At 38.6% G+C, this 25,122-nt stretch overlaps 1 protein-coding gene across 2 annotated transcripts in view; it reads left to right on the top strand.

The window, feature by feature from the left end:
* Positions 1-25,122, top strand: part of PDCD6IP (programmed cell death 6 interacting protein) — a 91,470-nt gene that overhangs the window by 48,621 nt on the left and 17,727 nt on the right. For both annotated transcript variants that reach the window (XM_072793484.1, XM_072793483.1), the window contains exons 11-12: positions 8,025-8,136; positions 9,721-9,890. In XM_072793484.1, the coding sequence (XP_072649585.1) occupies positions 8,025-8,136; positions 9,721-9,890 (282 nt within the window). The remainder of the gene's footprint in view (positions 1-8,024; positions 8,137-9,720; positions 9,891-25,122) is intronic.

The raw sequence follows: 25,122 nt of genomic DNA, 5'->3' as shown, positions 1-25,122 counted from the left end.
AGCTCTTTCTCCTCATTGACTCATTTCTTTCTTTAATGATTAATGCATTCAAAATGGTTATATTGGGTGTTATCAGTTTAGGAATCATATCTTTTAGGTGACTTCTGTTAACAGTGCTTTAATCCATGATGTTTTAATTTTTCAGTTAACTTTCTGAGGATATTGTATTTACATCATTTCCAAGTACTTTGGGACAGGATAGAGTACTTAAGTATAGTTGACCCTTGAACAACATGGGGTGCCAACATCCCCATGCAGTTGGAAATCTGAGTATAACTTTTGTTTTGTTTTTTAAAGATTTTATTTATTTATTCATGAGAGACACACAGAGAGAGGCAGAGACAGGCAGAGGGAGAAGCAGGCTCCATGCAGGGAGCCCGATGTGGGACTCGATCCCGGGATTCCAGGATCATGCCCTGAGCCAAAGGCAGACACTCAACCACTGAACCACCCATCCGTCCCTGAGTATAACTTTTGATTCCCCCAAACATAACTACTTAGAGCCTGCTGTTGACTGGAAGCCTTACTGGTAACATGAACAGTTGATTAACACATATTTTGTATACTATATATATTATATATTACATTCTTAAAGTAAGGTAGGAAAAGGAAATGTTATTCAAATCAAAGAAAATAAAATTATAAAAAACCATACATTTATACTATTGTACTGTAAAAAAATCACTAATAAGTGGACCTACAAATTTCACATCTGTGTTTTCAAGGTTCATCTGTACTTAAGACAGTGTGAACCTTGGGGATGAGAATATTTACCTCTTAGGGTTTTTTTTTTTTTTTTTAAAGACTTTATTTGTTCCTGAGAGACACAGAGAGAGTAGAGACACAGGCAGAGGGAGAAGCTGGCTCCTCGCGGGGAGCCGGATGTGGGACTGATCCTGGGACTCTAGGAACAATGCCCTGAGCCAAAGGCAGATGCTCAACCACTGAGCCACTCAGGCGTCCTCCTTCTAGGGTTTTTAAAAAGGATTACCTAAACTAAAACAGTGAAACCTGTAGCCTATGGAACACATGGTATTGCTTAATAAGTGACAGCTATTGTTACTGTGATGATGAGGGTTTTGTGATTATACTAACGGATTTGGTCATGGTGGTGGTGGCATATTAGCTATTGAAAAAGGTCAGGAAACTTAAATGAAAACTTACTGCAGTATTGGCCTGGGGAATCTGATTCATGAAGGGTTCCACATTATACTGTCAGTGTTACAGCCTCTTCTGATTATGTAGTCAATAATCAGAAAATTGAAAGCAAGCAGAATTGATGTTATATAGTTCAGTACCAAAGCCTTGCTGTACTGAGCTTGTTTGATATGCAGAATTTCAGACCCCCATCTCAGACCTTCTGAATCAGGATCTGCATTTAACAAGAGCCCAGGGTGATTTGTATGCACCATTAATGTTTGACAGACACTGCTCTTAGAGGTCTTAGCTTTATTCATGAGAATGCCTTATAGTCCTTTAAAATCTGTTGATTTTTGGGTCACACAAGCTTGTTATCTGGTGTTGCACTTGAAAGGATGTTAGAATAGTAGAGAGGCAGAGGGAGAAGAAAGTGGAGAGTGTTGTTTAAGATCACACGTACGTGAAAGCAACAAGTAGTCATTGTCTGATAGGGAGAAGACAAACACTGGAAGATGCAGGTATATCAAATCAAATAGTAGACTGGGGCATTCAGTAAGCTATAGTAATAAACCATTATTTAATATTGGAGTTATATTTGGACTTGATTCTCAGCTTTTACTCTTAGCTGTGACCCTGGGCAGATTACTTAACATCTGCATGTCTCAGTTTCTTATCCAAGAAATAGTAGTATTTACCACATAAGATAGCCGTGAAGTGGGATCATGCATGTGCCTGCTAGTTAGTAGTTATTTAAATATTACTTAATTTTAAGATGTCATTGATTAGAAGATGCATATTTGATTTTTGAAACCAGCTTTACAGAAAAAGAACATTACTGTATGTCAATTGTGAGGAGCATCTTCACTAGAAATTTTAATGTTTAAAAAGCTTATAATTAAAAACTGGCATTAGTGTGTATGGCATTTATCTGTTGTTTTGCCTATCTTAAAAATGAGGTACTTTTATTTAATTTTTTTAAAAAAGATTTTATTTATTTGTGAGAGAGAAAAAGAGGGAGGATGAGAATGAGCAGGGAGGAGCGGCAAAGGGAGAAGGATAAGCAGATTCCTTGCTGAGCGAAGAGCCCAATGTGGAGCTTGATCCTAGGACCCCAAGATCATGACCTGAGCTGAAGTCAAATGCTTATGCAACTGAGACACCTAGACTATCCTAATTATCTTGTTGGATATTTCTAACAGCCTTGTGAAGTAGTCACTGTTACTCTGTCAGCTGTATTGGAGAGTCTCATTTTAAGTAAGTTGTGAGTTGAGAAGTAACGTGAAGTTAGTCTTCTTTTTTTTTCTTTTTTTTTTTTTTTTAAATATTTTATTTATTATTTATTTAAGTCACAGACAGAGAGAGAGATAGGCAGAGACACAGGCAGAGAGAGAAGCAGGCTCCATGCACCAGGAGCCCGATGTGGGATTCGATCCCGGGTCTCCAGGATCGCGCCCTAGGCCAAAGGCAGGCGCCAAACCGCTGCGCCACCCAGGGATCCCTGTCTTCTTTTTGAGTGTTCATCTTTCTGGTAGCTTTTAGAAATTTAGTCTTGATTTTCAGAAATTTTGAAGTATCCACCAGTTTATTTTTAAAATAATACCATTTATCTTTGCTAGGGACCTGTTGAGCCCTTTTAATTTTTGATTCATGTCTATGGATTCTGTTTTTTTCAGTTATTTCTTTTTCTCTGCTTTCTTCTAATGAATTTCAGTTAGATGGGTGGTGGTTCTTTTGATGATGATCAGTTTACATAACTTTCAACATTTCTTTTACTTCTTTACTTTGTGCTCTCGTTTCAGTAATTGGTTAGTTAGCTGTGTTTTTCAGCCATCCTATTGAGTTGTTTTGTTTTTCATTTTATTGATACCTTTTGTTTTGTTTTGTATATGTTTTTATTGGAGTTCGATTTGCCAACAGATAGCCAGTGCTCATCCCGTCAAGTGCCCCGCTGAGTGCCCGTTACCCAGTCACCCAGTACCTTTTGTTTTCAACATACCTAACTAATTCTTCTTAAAAATCTCCTGTATTTATTTCACAACTGTGTGTCTGTCTGTTTTTGAGGTAAAATTTGCATAACATAAAATTCATTTTAACCTCTTTACACTGTACATGACAGAAGCTGTTAGTACATTTGTGATACTCTGCAAGTACCAACACTGTCTAATTTCAGAGTGTTTCCATCACCCACTAGGAAACCCCATCCTCTTTAGCAGTCACTCCTCATTCTCCTTTGCCCCTGCTCTTGGCAGTCTCTACTCTGATTCTGTTTGTGTGGGTCTGCTTATTTTGGACATTTCATGTAAATGAAATTGTAAACTGTGTACACTCTTGCCTTCTGTCACTTAGCATAATGTTTCCAGGTTCATCCATGTTGTAGCACCAGCACTTCATTTCTTCTTATGGCTAACACTTCATTGTATAGATGTATCACATTTTGTTTATAAGGAATTGTTATCAGTAATAGATACTGGGATGTTTTGCTTTTTTGTTTATTAATAATGCTTTTTGTGAACAAGTTTTCTTAAGCACCTGTTTTAAATTCTCTTGAATATATATAGAAGAGTAGAGTTGTTGGGTCATACAGGAATTCGATGTTCAACTTTCTGAGGAACCACCAAACTATTTTCCAGAGCAGCAGCACCATTTGACATTCTTACCAGCAGTGTGTGAAGTTCACAGTTTTACATCCTTGCCAACCCATAGGTTCTGTTTTTTTAAATTGTAGCCATCCTTCTGGGTATAAAGTGGTATCTCATGGTTCTGGTTTAATCTTTATATATAGAAAATCCTAAAATTAATAGTTTGATATAGGTATTGTACTGAATGTTTAGACCAACTTGGGGAGTATTGCCAATTCTTACAGTATTAAATCTTCCAAATCAAGAATATGGATGGGATGTCTTTCTATTTATTTAGGTCTTCAACAGTGTTTTTGTAGCTTTTAGTATACAAGTCATACACCTCCTTGGTTAAATTTATTCTTAAGTATTTTATTCTTTTTGATGCTATTGTAAATGGAATTGTCTTAATTTTCTTTTTGCATTGTTTGTTGCTAGAGTATAGATATAGAGTATAGATTTTGTATGTTGATTTTGTATTCTGTACCTTTACTAAATTTGTTTATTATCTCTAATGGCTATTTTGTGGATTCCTTAGCATTTTCTTTATATAAGGTCCTGTAAACTACAAGTAGAGATAGTTCTTCCTTTTTTGAGTGCCTTTTGTTTCTTTTTCTTAATTGCTGTAACCAGTGTAGTGTTGAATAGAAGTGATGACAAGACAGATGCTCTCGTCTTATCCCTGATCTCAGGGTGAAAGCTTCTCAAGTTTCCTTATGTGGTTTTAGCTCTGGGTTTTTCATGGATGTACTTTATGAGGTTGAGGAAATTCTACTCCTATTTGTTGAGTGTTTTTGCTTTTTTAATCATAAAAGGGCATTGGATTTTGTCAAATATTTTTTTCTGCATCTTGAGATGATCTTATGTTTTTTTTCCTTCATCCTACTAATACAGAGTATTATATTAATTGATTTTCAATGTGAACCATCTTTGCATCCTTAGGATATCCTACTTGGTCATGGTATATAATCCTTTGCTTTTGTTCTGAGAGAGGGTGTGTACACTTGAGCAGGTGGGAGAAGGGGCAGAGGGTAAAGGAGAGAAAATCTTAAGCAGGCTCCATGTCCAGTGCAGAGCCTGACTGGGGACTCTATCTCATGACCCTGAGATCATGACCTAAGCTGAAATCTAGAGTGGGACACTTAACTGACTGAGCCACCCAGGTGTAGCGGCATATAATCCTTTTAATTTGCTCCTGGATTTGGTTTGGTAGTATTTTTAAAATTTTTTTTTAGCATTTTCCATCTGTATTTATGTATCTGGTCTATAGTTTTGTAATATTTTTGACTTTTAACTTGTGTATCCTTATGGCTGTGTCTTTTGTAAATAGCATGTAGCAAGAGTTTTTGTCTTAATTTTGTTTGGCAGCCTTTATCTGTTGTCTGTGGAGGGTTAAATTCATTTATATTTACTTATTATTCATATATTTAGAATCATTTTCTACTACATTTTGTAGTTTCTATTTGTCTCTTTTTCATTCTGTATATTTCCTTCTCTTTCTTTGTTCTTCCCTGCCCCCTTCCCCCCACCTTTTCCTGGTTTTATTGAGTAGTTAGTTAGTTACTTTCCTTCCTTCCTTCCTTCCTTCCTTCCTTCCTTCCTTCCTTCCTTCCTTCCTTCCTTCCTTTATAAACTCGTTGTATACTTGTGCTTTTCTTCTTTAAAGTTTATTATGTTGTGTCTGGCTAAGGATTTTCTTTCATTTAAATTGCTTGATGTTGATATTTTATTGGATCCAGTGAATCTGAGGAACTTTATCTTTCATCCATCCTGGAAAATTCTTAGTTTACATTTCCTGGAATATTTCTTTTTCCCTATTTCGTTATTATCTCTTTCTGGGTTGCTGATTATATTTAAGTTGAATCTTCTTAACTTTCTTTTTTCTTTTTAAGATTTTATTTATTTATTTATTTATTTGAGAGAGAAAGAATGAGATCACAAGCAGGGGGAGGGGCAGAGGGAGAAACAGACTCCTCACTGAGCATAGAGCCTGATGTGGAGCTTGATCCCATGACCGAGGTCATGATCTGAGCCAAAATCAAGAGTTGATGCTTAACTGACTGAGCCACCTAGATACCACTTAACTTTATTTTCCATGTCTCTTAATCCTTCTTATTTTCTTCCTCTATGCTTTATTGTGTGTAATTTCTTTTGATCTATCTTCCTAGTTCAGTGGTTCTTTTCAGTTATACCTTAGCAGCTTTTAACTTGTCATTAGCTTCCTAATTTATTGTTACTTTTTATTTCTAGAAATTCTAACGTAGTCCTTTTTCATTTCTTCCTGTTTTCTTTCTCCTATGTCATACTTTTAATTTATCTCTTATTCTAAAAGGATATTAAATATATTTTATATTCTTTATCTTATAATTCCAGTATCTCTGATCCTCATAGTTTGGTTCTGTGATGGTCAGTTCCTTTTGCCAACTCTTGCTCATAATTGTTTGTTTCCTCTTGTGTTTGGTGGTTTGGTCTTTGTTTTTAATTTTTAAAACTTTTAATTTAGAATAATTTTAGACTTATAGAAAAGTTGTAGGTTTGGTACAGAGAACTCCTTCACCAAGCTAAAATCTTATGTAACCATGGTACATTTGTTGAAACTAAGAAATGAACATTGGTACAATATTATTACTCAGATTTTACCACATAGTTCATCAGCGCCCTTCTATTTCAAGATCCAATCCAAAATATTATAGTGCATTTAATGTTTAATGATTTTCTTTTTTTAAATTGTGAATTCACATTTCCTGAACTTATGTGGGAATTCTTTGGGGTCTGGGTTTTAAAGTGAATTCTAGAGAGAATTTTTATTTATTTTTATTTATTTATTTGTTGTGGTTTATCTTTTTATTAGAAGTCCATCTTAGGGCTTTGTGTCACACAGGTAGTGTGATTTCCAGTCCTAAGTTTAAGCTTTTGATTAGGAATCTTTTTTTTTTTTTTTTTTTAAGATTTATTTATTTATTTATTCATGAGGGCCACACAGAGAGAGATAGAGACATAGGCAGAGGGAGAAGCAGGCTCCTCACAGGGAGCCCGGATGCAGGACTCGATCCCGGATCCCAGCTGAGCCACTCAAGTGTCCCTTGATTAGGAATCTTAGGTGATACTTCTTTTTCATTTAGAGCCAAGACAAGTAAATATCCTTTTTAAAGATTCATCCACTGAGTGTCACCCCTTTGAAGTGTCCCAGTCTGAGAGAGGGTTGTGTCTTTGATGTGACCTCCACTCATAGCAGCCCCACCTGTGTTTCTTGTCTCCTACTGTTCCATTACATCTACACTCTAAGCCAGTAGTGAATTGTATATTTGGTGAACTGTGGACAGTGGACCAGTTTTGGCTTATGGCCTATTTTCTGTATGATTCACTAGTTAAGGATGATTTTTATCTTTTTTTAGAGGGTTTTTAAAAAACTATGACAGAGATGGTCTACAAAGGCCCACAAAGCTTAAAATATTTAGTGTTTGACAGAAAAGTTTGCAGACTGCTGCTCTAAAATGCCAGGGATTAACAGGTACCAGTACTCTAGCACTTGTTTTTTCTGGTAGATTATTAGCACTTTCTTGTATTTCTTGCCCCCTACTATTCTGTCTTCTCAGATATACATTCAAAAGTCATTTTTTAAAAAATATTTTATTTATTTATTCATGAGAGACACAGAGAATGAGAGAGAGAGAGGGGCAGAGACACAGGAAGAGGGAGAAGCAGGCTCCATGCAGGGAGCCTGACATGGGACTCAGTCCCGGGTCTCCAGGATCACACCCTGGGCTGAAGGTGGTGCTAAACCACTGAGCCACCCGGGCTGCCCTAGAAGTCACTTTTAATTTATTTATTATTTATTTATTTTTTGAAGTCACTTTTTATATGTTAGAGTCTAAATCTTTTATTTTCATATAGTTAGATTAGTATCTTTCTCCTTGTTTTGTATATATCTAAGGTCTAAAGGCTTCCTGTTTCTTTTAATCTTAAAAAGAATCTTTGTTTAAAGTAGTCTTGGTATATGGATATACATATAATCTTTTAGTTTTTCTTCTTAATTTTCTGAGCAAGGTAATAGCTAACAGTTTTATATTTTATAAGACCTTGTTAAATACATTTAACTTGGATTTGTGCAACAAAAATTGTACCATTTTATATTCCAGCCAGTAAAGTAGGGGCATTCCCATCTCATCAATTTTCACCTATATTAAATCTGACCATTTAAAAATGTTTTAAATTTTTTTATACCAGAAATGATATTTCATTGTTGCTTTGCCTCTTTTTTAACAGTCATTAAGATTGTTGGATGAAGAAGAAGCAACTGACAATGATTTAAGAGCAAAATTCAAGGAACGCTGGCAAAGGACACCATCTAATGAACTCTATAAGCCTTTAAGAGCAGGTAAAAATGTGATGTGCATAAATGGCTTTCACATGAAGAAATTCCCAATTTTTAAAAAAATTTTATTTTTAAGTTATCTCTGTACCCAGTGTGGGGGTTGAACTCACAATCCTGAAATCAAGAGTTGCATGTTCCACTGACCCAGCCAGCTAGGTACCCCTGTAAATTCCCAATTTAGATCCACATTTTTGCCTGATTAAATTAGAGTCAGTAAAAAAAAAAATAGAGTCAGTTGTAAAACCCTTTTTTGCTCTAACTGCTATTGTGAAAACACAGGTGTTTTTCCTTAGTTCCTTGTAAGATTAAAAAAATAAATAACAGAGATAATCCATGTTCATTCTAAGAAGTTCATATTCTTAAGAATTCTAAAAAAAATTCTTTTTTGAAAAAGATTTATTTTAGAGAGAGTGCATGTGCATGCATGCTTGTGCACAGGGAGTGGGGGCTGGGGTTAGGGGATAGGAGGGAGGAGGAGAGAATCTTCAACAGATTCCCTGATGATCGTGGAGCTGGATGTGGGGCTAGATCTCATGACCCTGAGATCGTGACCTGATCTGAAATCTAGAGTTGGATGCCCAACTGGCTGAGCCACCCAGGTGCCCCCAAAATTCTAAAAAATTCTTTAAAAAATAAAATTAAAATGATCCTGTAACTTTCTTTCCTTTTCCAAGCCCTGTACTTTTTTTCTTTTTTTAAGAACATTTATATGACCACTAGCTAACAGTGGTTCCAGGAACTATTAAGCTCTATGCATATTTTTAAAAGATAAGTGAGATCATTTTTAAAAAAATGATTTTATTTTACTAATTTGAGAGAGAGACATAGAGAGCTTGCACTCTTGTGTCCTCGAGTTGGAAGAGAGCCAGCGGGAGAGGGAGAGAGACAGTCTCAAGCAGGCTCTCCATTGAGTGCAGGGCTCCATCCCAAACTCTGAGATCATAACCTGAGCTGAAACCAGGAATCAGATGGATACTCAACTGACTGAGCCACTTGTGTGCCCCTATATGTTAAGGTCATATTACATGCATATGGGTTTATAATTTTATTTCACTTAGTAGTGGTTGGTAAAGGATGAGTTTTACCAGTTAATTTGAAGTCAAATTATTATTTTTTAATACTTTAATTATTAAGATTTGTGCTTGTTAAGATTAAGTGCCTTTGAGACTTCTTTTATTTCTCTGTAAAAGGAATTAATACTATTGAGATTTTTTTTCCCCTAAAAATGTATTTAAGTCTGGTTGAAACAGTGATTCTTTGAGAGGGGAATACTTTTTAAAGTAAGCTATAACAGTTTTTATAGTGAATGATTTATTTCTATGTTAATGAGTTATAGGAAAGGATTAGACTAATGTCAGTTTTTATTTGGTAGACAATAACCACAAATGTATTTTAAGGTATAACTGCATTTTACCAGAAACAAAAAAGTGACAGGAGCTCAATTTCTATTATATAGTGAATGAGGACCCATGGAAGAGGGGGGAAAAAGTAAAGTTGGAGAGCAGAACTAAAATTGCTATAAGTAGCCTATAAATGTTACTGGTTAAAGTCACTACTGTGCTTTGGTAACATTTTTTCCCCCTGCAGAGGGAACCACCTTCAGAGCAGTTTTGGATAAAGCTGTGCAAGCAGATGCGCAAGTGAAAGAACGTTATCAGTCTCACCGTGACACCATTGCTCTTCTGTGTAAGCCCGAGCCTGAGCTGAATGCTGCCATCCCTTCTGCTAACCCAGCAAAGACCATGCAGGGCAGTGAGGTAAGAAGATACATTTTGATGTGAGTGGTCATCTATTTATAAAAACTATGTTCAATGGGATGCTTGGGTGGCTCAGTGGTTTAGTGCCTGCCTTCGGCCCAGAGGGTGACCCTGGAGTCCCAAGATTGAGTCCCACGTCAGGCTCTATGTCAGGTTGCATGGAGCCCGCTTCTCCCTCTGCCTGTGTTTCTGTCTCTCATGAATAAATAAATAAAATCTTAAACAATGTTCAAGCTATAATGAACACAATGAATTGCCAATTTCCTTTTAAAAATGCAGATGTAAATTGATGTTGTTATATTTGAAGTAGCATGATATAGATGCTGTGTAATATAATAGGTTATTACATTAGTAATATTACTATCCTGTAATAATTTCTATTTATTGAATGTTTCTTATGAGCTCAGTAATGTATTCTAGATACTTTATAAGTTTGGTATTTAATTCAGGTTTTATAAAAGAAAGGCTTGGAAGCATAGAAACTTCCCTGAAGTGGAAGAATTGGATTTCGCCAGGTGCTCTTCTGACCATAAATTTTTTTTTTTAAAGATTTTATTTATGTATTCATGAGAGACACAGAGAAAGAGAGGCAGAGACACAGGCAGAGGGAGAAGCAGGCTCCATGCAGAAAGCCTGTTCTTTGTTGTTTGTTACATCATTCTCTACTGCCATCTACTGTATTCCACTAGGACTAATCTCTGGAGGGAAAATCACCCAGCTGTGCATGTTAATAAGTGGGTAACATCACTATGACATTTCTGCTTGTTGCAGGAAGGGGAAAATTAATAATAGGTCATGTGAGTCAGAAAGTACTAAGAGGAGAACATGCAAATATGCCTTAGTGGCTGATCACTGTAGTAGAGGTAGTAGAATAAGATAGACCGTGAAGTGCATAGGAAAATAAGCCAAGGGCAAGAAGTATTTGCTGAAAACTTCTTAAAAAGGTGAATTTCCTGGGATAGTAGATCTCAAAAATTACCAATTTTGTGCCTTGCCTGCCTGCCTTCCTTTCTTTCTTTTTTCTTTTCTTTTCTTTTCTTTTCTTTTCTTTTCTTTTCTTTTCTTTTCTTTTCTTTTCTTTTCTTTTCTTTTCTTTTTTCTCTTCTCTTCTCTTCTCTTCTCTTTTCTTTTCTTTGCTTTTCTTTTTTCTTTCTTTTCTTTCAGATTTTATTTATTCATGAGAGATACAGAGAGGCAGAGACCTAGAAGAGGGAGAAGGAGGGAGAAGCAGGCTCCCTGTAGGGAGCCTGATGTGGGACTCAATCCCAGGATCCAGGGATCACGACCCAAGTCAAAGGCGGACACTCAACCACCTAGCCACCCAGGCGTTCCATGCCTTGCCTTTCCACAGAAGCATTTCATGTATTTCTTCCACCAAGACTTTGGATACCTACTCTGTAAGGCACTGTGCTAGGTACTTTGAAAAATCAGCAAATGAATCATACACAGCCTATGGTCCAGTGTGGAAGATTAGACCTATATAAGGATTACTGTACAGGGTAGACATGTAGAAGTGTTGTGACTATAGAAAGTATGCTATGGGGGCAGCCTGGGTGGCTCAGTGGTTTAGTGCCACCTTCAGCCCAGGGCCTGATCTTGGAGACCTGGGATCGAGTCCTGTGTCAGGCTCCCTGCATGGAGCTTGCTTCTCCCTCCGCCTGTGTCTCTGCCTGCCCCCCCCCCCCCCCGTATGTCTCTTATGAATAAATAAAATCTTAAAAAAAAAATTATGCTATGAGGTTTTAGATGATGAAGCACTTAAATTCTAGCATTTTGGAACTTCTCTCTTAAGAGGCTTCTTAAGGGATTGGCACAGGACGAGAACAGTAAATAGGTAGATAAAGTGAACACACACAAAATCTGAGGATGATGGAGTGAGTGGCATGTCAGAGATGCTACTAGAGGTTCTGTGGAAATGAGCCCCTATGAGACTACATAGTTTAATGTGTGCAGAACCCAAATCTCTAAAGGTGGGGGGAACTTGAATAAAAACAAAGAATATCAATTAGATGCTTTAAGGAAATGAGAGGAAAGGAGAAGGAAGGTGGTTAGATTAATTTGTGAGGAACAGAGACGGCAGACCCATAGAATGGCAACAAAGTCTGGCCCTTTTTAAATTTTAGGACAAAGAACATCCCTGTTTAGTATTCTCTTTTCTCTCTCTCTCTCTCTCTCTCTCTCTCTCTCTCTCTTTCATTTTTTTTAAAGTAATCTCTGTACCCAACGTGGGGCGTGAACTTACAACCTTGAGATCAAGAGTCGCATGCTCTACTGACTAAGCTAGCCAGGCGCTTCCTCTCCTTTTTGGTGTCTTGTACATGACTCAGAATTTCTCTGGCTTTTGTCCTTTGATTCTCCTGCTTTCCCTAGAAAAGCAAAAATGGTTTCTGCTGAGCAAATCAGAATAAGCATGCACTACATTTTTATTTTATACAGTTATAGTCACAGTTGCTTTTGTTAACTCATAGTGGTATTACATAGGGGAAGAAAACATTTATAGTCAATATGAAGTTATTTTACTGAAGCTAGATTTTCTGGATAAAAACAACCAAAAATTTTTTAGTGCTGTATTTGTCCACTCATCATGTGCCTTTGTCAAAAAAGACTAACATCATATGTTTATCAAAGCTATTTCAGATAGTCGTCATAGTTGTTGATGACACATTTTAGCCAGAGTTTTTTAATGATTAAAAGCATAGTCATTTGAATTCTGATTATTAAAGTGATACAGAGTACACTTTTTTTTTTTTCTTCAGAGTACACTTTTTATTAAGAAGTCTGATCTTAATGGAAGGGCTCTTTTTTTATCATGAAAGGGCCTACTATTTATCTCTGGTCTCTTTGGGCATCTGTCTTTAAGATTTTGAAAGACTATGAAAAATTTTACAAGCTAAGAGTAATTTATATTTAAAGACCCTTTTTTAAATACGGAGGACCATTGCTTGTGATTGTGCACCTCTGATCATCAGGGGTATGGAATCTAGTCACATTTGGCCGGCCAAACCTTGGCCCTAGTGCAGGGCCCAGAGGAACGGGCCTTTTTTTTTTTTTTTTTTTGGACATAAGTATAAGTATATCCACTTACACTCACAGTATTGCATCTACCTGGGGTAATGGAGGAGTCCCTTTGGAAAAAAATCTCCCATCTCCCCAGAGATAGTGTGTAAAGTAGCACTGTCCAAAGCTGTGTGCCCTTCTAGGACTTGCTTTTTCCCGGTTCACAAAGTCCTCTTCTAGATTAGTGGGTGATCTATATATGCAGCTTTTATTCTTAGTTTTTCATAACAGAAGTGTCTAGACAGGTGTTGAGATTGCCTGGCATCTCTTTAGTCATTTGTTCACCAAACATTTGTGAAGACCTCCTATATGCCAGGAACCCATGGCACTATGGTCCCTAACAGAGAGAGATGGAAAACTCTAGGTTAGCTTTTGTAGGGTGAGTGTGATCAGGTTCCTGCTGTTCTGTTGAGATATTGTCATGTCTGCCTTTTCTGAAAATAAAATGGCACAGTCTGAAAAGTAAAGCTGAAAATCTTATTGAGAGTATTTGTTCTGTGACTAAATGTGTTTGGTTTTGTTAGATGCTATGGAGAGCTTTATCGTTTAAACAGGGCTGGCGAATTATGACCTAAATCCAGCCTGCCTCCTGTTTTTGTATGGCCTATGAGCCAAGAATGCCTTTTACATTTTTAAATGGTTGAAAAAAGTCAAAAGAATAATGTTCTATGACATGTGAACGTTACATGAAATTCAAATTTTAGTATCCATAAATAAACTTTCATTGGAGCATGGTTACACTCCTTTACATTTTGTCTATGGCTGCTTTCACACTAGAAAAGCAGAGTTGAATAGTTGGAAAAGAGACTATGGCTCACAAAGCCAAAAATATTTTTTTTTTCTCCCCCTTCTGTTTGGTTCTTTACAGGAAAAGTTTGCAGCCCTTAGGCTTAAGGTGAAGTAGAGACAGCTGAGGTGATATCATTATTCCTGTCTTTCTGTTTGGCCTTATCTCCTTCCCTTCTGTCTTTTTTTACTATGTTTCAGCCATACTTGCCTTTTTTTTTTTTGTTCCCCTTTGAACATGCAAACGTTGTTTCTGCCTCAGGACTTTATTTTTTATTTTTAAAAAATATTTAATTTATTTATTCATGAAAGACATAGAAGCAGAGACATAGGCAGAGGGAGAAGCAGGCTCCCCACAAGGAGCCCGATGCGGAACTCGATCCCAGGACCCCGGGATCATGCCCTGAGCTGAAGGCAGAGATGTTCAACCACTGAGCCACCCAGGTGTCCCTGCCTCAGGACTTTAACATTTACTTTCCTTCTGTTGGAGTCTTTCTTTCCTTTGTATGGTTACTGCTTCTTTTTCTTTAAAGCTCCAGATGTCAGTCACCCTTTCCCTTCCTTTGTCATTGTCTACTATGTTGCTCTATTTTTGTGTATTTAATTCTCCCCTCTCTTCCCCTGTCCCCCACGTGAAGGAAGGACTCTGCTTTAGTAAATAGTTGTATTTTAGAGCCTAGAATAGTACTCAGTATGTAAGGATTCAGTGTTGATGGAATGATAGAACTACTTGCAGCCTCACTTAATAAAGGGATGCAATTAATTGCAGTTGAAAACTAATTGGAGCTGTTTTTAAAACATAGAAATAAACACAGCATTCTAATTATTATTTAAAACATTTTTAAATTGAGGTATAATCGACATAAAACATGTTTCAGGTGTGCAACATAATGATTCAATTGTATATATTGTGAAATGAGCACATTAAATTTAATGTCGGTCATCACACATAGTTCCAGAATTCTTTTCTTATAATGAGAACTTTTAAGATTTACTCTCAGTGACTTTCAAATATACAGTATATTATTATTTTAAGGATTTTATTTATTTGAGTGAGTGAGAGAAAGCACGTTTGGGGAGGAGAGGCAGAAGGAGAGGGAGAAGCAGAAGCCAGCTCCCCGCTGAGTGGGGAGACCAACGCTGGATTCCATCCAAAAACCCTGGGATCATGACCTGAGCTGAAGGCAGATGCTTAACTGACTGAGACACCCAGGAGTCCCACAATATAGTATTATTAACTATAGGTGCCATGCTGCACATTGTATTCTCATGACTTACTTATTTAATTAATGGAAGTTTGTACCTTTGGGTTACCGCCCACCCCTGTCCCTCACCTCAGGCAGCCATCAGTTTGTTATCTGTTATCTATTATTTGTTATCTATCTGTTGTTATCTATTTGTGAGCTTGTTTTTCTTTTAGATTCTACATATAAATGAGATTATAGGGTATTTGTCTTTTTCTGACTTGTGTCATTTAGCATAATGCCCTCAAGGTGCATTCATGACACCTATGGCAAGATTTTGTTCTTTTTTTTTAACAGCTGAATGTTCCTGTTTGTGTATATATACCACATCTTTATTCATTTGTCCATTGACAGACATTTAGGTTTCCATATCTTGCCTGTTGTAAATAATGCTACAGCAAACATGGGGGTGTAGAGATTCTAATTATTTATATATACTGTAACTTGATAACACATTAAGCCTCAGACTTGAGCGTATATAAGAAAATGTAGGCTGTGGTTTACTTTTCTTACTATTCTGGTCATTCATTTGTGGAAGCAGTTTAATTCCTTTTTTGCTCTAGTCACTCTGTTAAAATTAGGCCAGTATCATACAATCTAAAATATGGTTAAATTAGTATATATGACCGTTTAAAAAAAAAAAAGGATGTTTGTCATACAAGGACTCTCTGTGGTGGTCTAAAAGTTCATTTATATATTGTTTCAAATGTCATTGTTTTTCAGAGATTTAGAATCATAGCATTTTGGAATACAATAGGACTTACTAATTACATATTTGGTCCTTTTTATCACTGATTAGAAAACCAACTGCCATAAAAGGAAGTTAGCTGATCTCCATAGTGGAGCTGACATTAGAACTTGTGGTTCTATAAATTCTGCTGCAATTCTCTTCCCACCTTACTCTCTGCCATGTGCATGGTTAGTTCTTCACTGGTGAGGAGGTTTTATTCATGTGAGCCATGTCTGTCTTTTCGTATTACTTATTAGCTAACTTGAGGTATTATCACCGTAATTTGACCCATTATTTGATGAGAGGTTCCTAGTTCTACTATGGAAGAAGCATCCAATCTATTTCTAGATAATAGTGTTAGTGTCCCTGACTTTCAGCTTTGTTTTATAGACTTACTTACTTACTTATTTACTTATTTTTAAATTTTAAAATTTTTTAAAAAAAGATTTTATTTATTTACTTAGGAGAGACACACAGAGGCAGAGACATAGGCAGACGGAGAAGCCTGATGTGGGACTTGATCCCAGGACCCGGGGATCACGACCTGAGCCAAAAGGCCGATGTTCAACCACTGAGCCACCCAGGCGTCCCAAGATTTTTTTTTTTAAAGCCAGTTCTGGGGGATCCCTGGGTGGCGCAGCGGTTTGGCGCCTGCCTTTGGCCCAGGGCGTGATCCTGGAGACCCAGGATCGAATCCCACATCGGGCTCCTGGTGCATGGAGCCTGCTTCTCCCTCTGCCTGTGTCTCTGCCTCTCTCTCTCCCTCTCTCTCTCTTTCTCTCTCTGTGACTATCATAAATAAAAAAAAAAATAAATAAATAAAGCCAGTTCTGCATATTCCTATTTCTCCCTGAGCTTTATTTTTAGTTGATTATTTTATTTTTTTTCTTTCTAGCTTTTTTTGGACATAACTGAAAGATAAAAGGTGGGATTTTTTTTTAGTAGCTAAACAACCTTCACATACAGTCACAGTCATGGTTGAAGTTCCATTATCAGGCTAATATTATCACAACCTTTTTTTTTTTTTTTTTTTTTTTTTAGATTTTGTTTGTTTATTTGACAGAGCGAATGCATAAGCAGGGGGAGTGGCAGCAGAGGGAGAGGGAGAAGCAGGGCACTGTCAGAGCAGGGAGCCCAATGTGGGACTCCATCCCAGGATTCTGGGGTCGTGGCCTGAGGTGAAGGCAGGTGCTCAATCTACTAAGCCACCCAGGTGCCCCTTGCTGCAACCTTTTAAAATTATATCCTTTTGTACCCCCCCCCCCCACACACACACAAAATATGTGACATAATTACAGGAATAGTTATCATTTGGGTTGCCTGGGTGGCTCAGCAGTTGAGCGTCTGCCTTTGGCTCAGGACGTGATCCTGGGATCCCAGGATTGAGTCCCACATTGGGATCCCTGCATAGAGCCTGCTTCTCCCTCTGCCTGTGTGTCTCTGCCTCTCTTTGTGTCTCTCATGAATAAATAAATTAAATATTTAAAAAATAAAATAAAGAAATAGTTATCATTCAAAACAAACAAAAAAAATAGTTACACTTTAGCAAAATAAAAGATACTTTAACTCTTTTTCTATTCCTCATTGTTCCTCTCTTATGTTAATGTTTAGATGCCTAAGCCTCTTTATACTGTACCAAAGTATAGAGTTAAACCATAAACCCTACCAGTTAATAATACTGGCTCTAACTGATTGAGTGCTTACCCTGTATTAGAAATTACATTGAGTACTTTATGTGAATTATTTCAGTTTTCACAACAGTTCTGGGATAGGTACTATTATTCTTGTTTTACAGATAATGAAATTGAGTTTTCCAGGTAGTAAAGTATCCTTGGTTACATGGTAACTGAGTCTTAATATGTCCATTAAGGGAATATAGTGAGGTTTGAAATATTTTTTTGCATGAAATTTTGTTTCACTTTGATGGATAACTAGGTACTTGTTTTTCTCTATTCTAGTTTTGATTTAATTTTGTGTTTTTTTATTTTATTTTATTTTTTAATAATAAATTTTTTATTGGTGTTCAATTTGCCAACATACAGAATAACACCCAGTGCTCATCCCGTCAAGTGCCCCCCTCAGTGCCCGTCACCCATTCACCCCCACCCCCCGCCCTCCTCCCCTTCCACCACCCCTAGTTCATTTCCCAGAGTTAGGAGTCTTTTTTTATTTTATTTTATTTTTTTTTATTTTTATTTATTTGTGATAGTCACAGAGAGAGAGAGAATGAGGCAGAGACACAGGCAGAGGGAGAAGCAGGCTCCATGCACCGGGAGCCCGATGTGGGATTCGATCCCGGGTCTCCAGGATCGCGCCCTGGGCCAAAGGCAGGCGCCAAACCGCTGCGCCACCCAGGGATCCCAGAGTTAGGAGTCTTTATGTTCTGTCTCCCTTTCTGATATTTCCTACCCATTTCTTCTCCCTTCCCTTCTATTCCCTTTCACTATTATTTATATTCCCCAAATGAATGAGAACATATAATGTTTGTCCTTCTCCGATTGACTCATTTCACTCAGCATAATACCCTCCAGATCCATCCACGTTGAAGCAAATGGTGGGTATTTGTTGTTTCTAATGGCTCAGTAATATTCCATTGTATACATAAACCACATCTTCTTTATCCATTTATCTTTCGATGGACACCGAGGCTCCTTCCATAGTTTGGCTATTGTGGACATTGCTGCTATAAATATCGGGGTGCAGGTGTCCTGGTGTTTCATTGCATCTGTATCTTTGGGGTAAATCCCCAACAGTGCAATTGCTGGGTCGTAGGGCAGGTCTATTTTTAACTCTTTGAGGAACCTCCACACAGTTTTCCAGAGTGGCTGCATCATTTCACATTCCCACCAACAGTGTACGAGGGTTCCCTTTTCTCCGCATCCTCTCCAACATTTGTGCTTTCCTGCCTTGTTAATTTTCCCCATTCTCACTGGTGTGAGGTGGTATCTCATTGTGGTTTTGATTTGTATTTCCCTGATGGCAAGTGATGCAGAGCATTTTCTCATGTGCGTGTTGGCCGTGTCTATGTCTTCCTCTTTGAGATTTCTGTTTATGTCTTTTGCCCATTTCATGATTGGATTGTTTGTTTCTTTGGTGTTGAGTTTAAGAAGTTCTTTATAGATCTTGGAAACTAGCCCTTTATCTGATACGTCATTTACAAATATCTTCTCCCATTCTGTAGGTTGTCTTTGAGTTTTGTTGACTGTATCCTTTGCTGTGCAAAAGCTTCTTATCTTGATGAAGTCCCAATAGTTCATTTTCGCTTTTGTTTCTTTTGCCTTCGTGGATGTATCTTGTAAGAAGTTGCTGTGGCTGAGTTCAAAAAGGGTGTTGCCTGTGTTTTCCTCTAGGATTTTGATGGAATCTTGTCTCACATTTAGATCTTTCAACCATTTTGAGTTTATCTTTGTGTATGGTGAAAGAGAGTGGTCTGGTTTCATTCTTCTGCATGTGGATGTCCAATTTTCCCAGCACCATTTATTGAAGGGACTGTCTTCCTTCCAGTGGACAGTCTTTCCTCCTTTATCGAATATTAGTTGGCCATAAAGTTCAGGGTCCACTTCTGGGTTCTCTATTCTGTTCCATTGATCTATGTGTCTGTTTTTGTGCCAGTACCACACTGTCTTGATGACCACATCTTTGTAGTACAACCTGAAATCTGGCATTGTGATGCCCCCAGATATGGTTTTCTTTTTTAAAATTCCCCTGGCTATTCGGGGTCTTTTCAAATTCCACACAAATCTTAAAATAATTTGTTCTAACTCTCTGAAGAAAGTCCATGGTATTTTGATAGGAATTGCATTAAACGTCTAAATTGCCCTGGGTAACATTGACATTTTCCCAATATTAATTCTGCCAATCCATGAGCATGGAATATTTTTCCATCTCTTTGTGTCTTCCTCAATTTTTTTCAGAAGTCTTCTATAGTTTTTAGGGTATTCATCCTTTACCTCTTTGGTTAGGTTTATTCTTAGGTATCTTATGCTTTTGGGTGCAATTGTAAATGGGATTGACTCCTTAATTTCTCTTTCTTCAGTCTCATTGTTAGTGTATAGAAATGCCACTGACTTCTGGGCATTGATTTTGTACCCTGCCACACTGCAAAATTGTTTTATGAGTTCTAGCAATCTTGGGGTGGAGGCTTTTGGGTTTTCTATGTAGATTATCATGTCATCGGTGAAGAGGGAGAGTTTGACTTCTTCTTTGCCAATTCGAATGCCTTTAATGTCTTTTTGTTGTCTGATTGCTGAGGCTAGGACTTCCAGTACTATGTTGAATAGCAGTGGTGAGAGTGGACATCCCTGTCTTGTTCCTGATCTTGGGGGAAAGACTCCCAGTGCTTCCCCATTGAGAATTATATTTGCTGTGGGCTTTTGGTAGATGGCTTTTAAGATGTTGAGGAATGTTCCCTCTATCCCTACACTGAAGAGTTTTGATCAGGAATGGATGCTGTATTTTGTCAAATGCTTTCTCTGCATCTAATGAGAGAATCATATGGTTCTTGATTTTTCTCTTGCTGATACGATGAATCACATTGATTGTTTTACGAATGTTGAACCAGCCTTGTGTCCCGGGGATAAATCCTACTTGGTCATGGTGAATAATTTTCTTAATGTACTGTTGGATCCTATTGGCTAGTATCTTGTTGAGAATTTTTGCATCCATGTTCATCAGGGATATTGGTCTGTAATTCTCCTTTTTGGTGGGGTCTTTGTCTGGTTTTGGAATTAAGGTGATGCTGGCCTCATAGAACGAATTTGGAAGTACTCCATCTCTTTCTATCTTTCCAAACAGCTTTAGGATAATAGGTATGGTTTCTTCTTTAAACGTTTGATAGAATTCCCCTGGGAAGCCATCTGACCCTGGACTTTTGTGTCTTGGGAGGTTTTTGATGACTGCTTTGATTTCCTCCCTGATTATTGGCCTGTTAAGGTTTTCTATTTCTTCCTGTTCCTGTTTTGGTAGTTTGTGGCTTTCCAGGAATGCGTCCATTTCTCCTAGATTGCCTAATTTATTGGCGTATAGCTGTTCATAATATGTTTTTAAAATCGTTTGTATTTCCTTGGTGTTGGTAGTGATCTCTCCTTTCTCATTCATGATTTTATTAATTTGAGTCTTCTCTCTCTTCTTTTTAATAAGGCTGGCTAATGGTTTACCTATCTTATTAATTCTTTCAAAGAACCAACTCCTGGTTTTGTTTATCTGTTCCACAATTCTTCTGGTCGCGATTTCGTTGAGTTCTGCTCGAATCTTTATTACCTCTCTTCTTCTGCTGGGTGTAGGATCTATTTGCTGTTTTTTCTCTAGCTCCTTTATGTGTAAGGTTAGCTTTTGTATTTGAGTTCTTTCCAGTTTTTGGATGGATGCTTGTGTTGCGATGTATTTCCCCCTTAGGACTGCTTTTGCTGCATCCCAAAGATTTTGAACGGTTGTATCTTCATTCTCATTAGTTTCCATGAATCTTTTTAATTCTTCCTTAATTTCCTGGTTGACCCTTTCATCTTTTAGTAGGATGGTCCTTAACCTTCATGTGTTTGAAGTCCTTCCAAACTTCTTGTTGTGATTTAGTTCTAATTTCAAGGCATTATGGTCTGAGAATATGCAGGGGACAATCCCAATCTTTTGGTATCGGTTCAGACCCGATTTGTGACCCAGTATGTGGTCTATTCTGGAGAAAGTTCCATGTGCACTTGAGAAGAATGTGTATTCAGTTGAGTTTGGATGTAAAGTTCTGTAGATATCTGTGAAATCCATCTGGTCCAGTGTATCATTTAAAGCTCTCGTTTCTTTGGAGATGTTGTATTTAGAAGACCTATTGAGAGTAGAAAGTGCTAGACTGAAGTCACCAAGTATAATTGTATTATTATCTAAGTATGCCTTAACTTTGGTTATTAATTGCTTGATATATTTGGCAGCTCCCACATTCGGGGCATACATATTGAGGTTTGTTAAGTCCTCTTGTTGGATAGATCCTTTAAGTATGATATAGTGTCCCTCTTTATCTCTCACTACAGCCTTTGGGGTAAATTTTAGTTTATCTGATATAAGGATGGCTACCCCTGCTTTCTTTTGAGGGCCATTTGAATGGTAAATGGTTCTCCAACCTTTTATTTTCAGGCTGTAGGTGTCCTTCTGTCTAAAACGAGTCTCTTGTAGACAGCAAATAGATGGGTCCTGCTTTTTTATCTAGTCTGAAACCCTGCGCCTTTTGATGGGGTCATTAAGCCTGTTCACGTTCAGAGTTACTATTGAAAGATATGAGTTTAGTGTCATCATGATATCTATTCAGTCCTTGTTTTTGTGGATTGTTCCACTGGACTTAAAGGGGAATTTTAAGAGTCCCCCTTAAAATTTCTTGCAGAGCTGGTTTGGAGGTCACATATTCTTTCAGTTCCTGCCTGTCTTGGAAGCTCTTTGTCTCTCCTTCCGTTCTGAATGAGAGCCTTGCTGGATAAAGTATTCTTGGTTGCATGTTCTTCTCATTTAGGACCCTGAATATATCCTGCCAGCCCTTTCTGGCCTGCCAGGTCTCTGTGGAGAGGTCTGCTGTTACCCTAATACTCCTCCCCATAAAAGTCAGGGATTTCTTGTCTCTTTCTGCTTTAAGGATCTTCTCTTTATCTTTGGAATTTGCAAGTTTTACTATTAAATGTCGAAGTGCTGAGCGGTTTTTATTGATTTTAGGGGGGGATCTCTCTATTTCCTCGATCTGAATGCCTGTTTCCCTTCCCAGATTAGGAAAGTTTTCAGCTATGATTTGTTCAAATACATATTGTGGCCCTCTGTCCCTTTCGGTGCCCTCGGGAACCCCAATTAAACGTAGGTTTTTCTTCCTCAGGCTGTCGTTTATTTCCCTTATTCTATCTTCATGGTCTTTTAATTGTTTGTCTCTTTTTTCTCAGTTTCCCTCTTTGCTATCAACTTGTCTTCTATGTCACTCACTCGTTCTTCCACCTCGTTAACCCTCGTCGTTAGGACTTCTAGTTTGGATTGCATCTCTTTCAATTGATTTTTAATTTCTGCCTGATTGGATCTAAATTCTGCAGTCATGAAGTCTCTTGAGTCCTTTATGCTTTTTTCTAGAGCCACCAGTAGCTGTATAATAGTGCTTCTGAATTGACTTTCTGACATTGAATTGTAATCCAAATTTTGTAACTGTGGGAGAGAGGACGGTTTCTGATTCTTTCTTTTGAGTGAGGTTTTCCTTCTAGTCATTTTGCTCAGTGCAGAGTGGCCAAAAACAAGTTGTATTGGGAAAAGGAGAAAAAGAGAGGAGAGAAAGAAAAAGAAAAGAGAAAAAGAAAAAAGAAAAAAAGGAAGAAAAAAAAAGAAAAATAGAAAAAGAAAGCAAAAAGAAAAGGGTGGGGGAAGCAAACAGAAATCAAAAAGCAAATAAAAAAAACCCCAAAAAAACAAACAAAAAAAACCCCCCAAAAACACGCGGGGAGTACCTTCTGATTCTGTATATTTTAAGTCCCTTGACTTCCCCTGGAACTTGTCCGTCTAGCTGGTCTTCTGGGGGAGGGGCCTGTTGTGCTGATTTTCAGGTGTTAGCACTTGGGGGAGCTGCTCTGCCCCCTGCCTGGTGCAGGGCTCAGTGGGGGTTGTTTACCCTGTGAGGCCCCAGGAGGAACAACCCCAGTGGCAGGGCCAACTCTAGAGCCCCGGATTCAGCTCCCGCAGTAACTCCAGAGCTCTCCTCCGTCTGCAGGGCCTGGAGGCTCCGGGCGGGGCCGCTGATCTGCTCAGCTCGGGGCAGGAGTGTCCTTGCTGTCCTGGGCCCTCCTGGCCTCTGCCTGCCCCGGGGGAGGCCGGATCCTGGGCTGTGTCCCGGCGCCCTGTGCTTGGGGCCTGTGCTGATGGATTTGCGCTCCCGCCCCGCAGCCCCCTCCGCGGAGCCGCCGCCCGAGCCCCTCCGAGCTGCTCCGGGTCCCGCCGTGCGCGCTGCAGCCCTTAGGGAGCTCGGCACACTCTCCCAGGGCGCAGGTGTCTGTTAGTGTCCCAGGGAGCCCGAGGGCACCCCCCCGCCCTCCTGGGGTCCTGCTCTAACTCCCTGCGGGCGTCTTTCCGCCCGGGAAGATTGGTGAAGCTCCTGCTTCTCTGGGATGGAGCTCTCCTGTCCTGGGGACATTCGCCCCAGCCTTAGCCCCCCGGCCTTAGCCCGGCTCCTCGCGGGGGCCCCTCCTCCTTGGAGGCCTTTTGTTTCTTTATTTCTTTTTCCCCGTCTTCCTACCTTGATAGAAGCTGAACTCTTCTCACTGTAGCATTCCAGCTGGTCTCTCTTTAAATGTCAGTCCGAATTCGTAGATTTTCAGGATGATTTGAAGGTTATCTAGGTAATTTGTTGGGGACGGGTGATTTGGGGACCCTACTCTTCCGCCATCTTGCCCCTCCCTCCTAATTTTGTGTTTTGAATGTGTAAAAATTCATGATTCAAAAGGTGCATGCAGAGAAATCTCATCTCTGTTCTTTCCATCTTGTTCCCATCCACTCTCTATAAGCAACCTTATTTATTAGTTTCTGGTTTTGTCTTTAGTGTTTTTCCTTTTGTAAAAAATACATATGCCTACATATATACATAATATATTATGTGTGCATGTCTGTTTCTGATTTCCTTTCTCTCTTACTCAGAATGCAATATGCTATATGTAGCTTTTGCACCTTTTATTTTCATTTAATGATCTATCTTGGAAGTCATTTGGAAACAAGATTTTGATGTACATTGTTGAACATCAGATTCCACTAGATCCCTGAAGCAGACTTGCCATCTCCATCTAGGTGTGATTTTTTTCTCTTCTTCCTTCTGTTGAGAGGGTCTGGGGCTTGAGGCTTCTGGACCTGTAGGAGTCACAGTTCTTTCCACTACACTGGATGTTAAAAGGTGGTAAATTTAAGATAGGACACTTAGCAGATATGGGTGGTAAACAGGCCAAAATTTGGAAGAAATTTTAGATTTTTCCTCAGGTCTTTAGTTTTCTCAAAGGAAGACTTTCCAAAGGACAGAAATGCTTAAAAACAGGCAGTGGATGGGGATATCCATTGGATTTGGAAATGCCACAGTAAGAAGATAGATGTAGATGGAGTTCATGGGTGTCCCCTTCTTCCTTTGTGTTTCCCATCAGCTTACCTTCTCGAGCATCATCAGGGGAAAGCACAGTACAGAGATTGGAGTTGCTGTTCTCCCTGGTGGTCCTAGCAAAAGTGCAGAGACGTGAGTGTGAAAGGGGGCAGCTTGTGAGTGGCATTGGAGGGCACTTGGGCACTGTAACACTGTTACTCTACAGGGTTGTTTATGAATCATGTGGGTGTTAGAGACTGCCTGGGCTGAATCAGATGCAAAACTCTTAATGAGTTTTGTACAAGAGATGTACAAGAAGAGATGAAGAGATGTACAAGAGCTCTTTTCTCTCTTCCT

The sequence above is a fragment of the Canis lupus genome, chromosome 22 (assembly GCF_048164855.1).
Source record: "Canis lupus baileyi chromosome 22, mCanLup2.hap1, whole genome shotgun sequence".
Taxonomy (NCBI): domain Eukaryota; kingdom Metazoa; phylum Chordata; class Mammalia; order Carnivora; family Canidae; genus Canis; species Canis lupus.
Note: the sequence above shows the minus strand (reverse complement) of the source record. Positions and strands in the feature narration are given on the sequence as shown.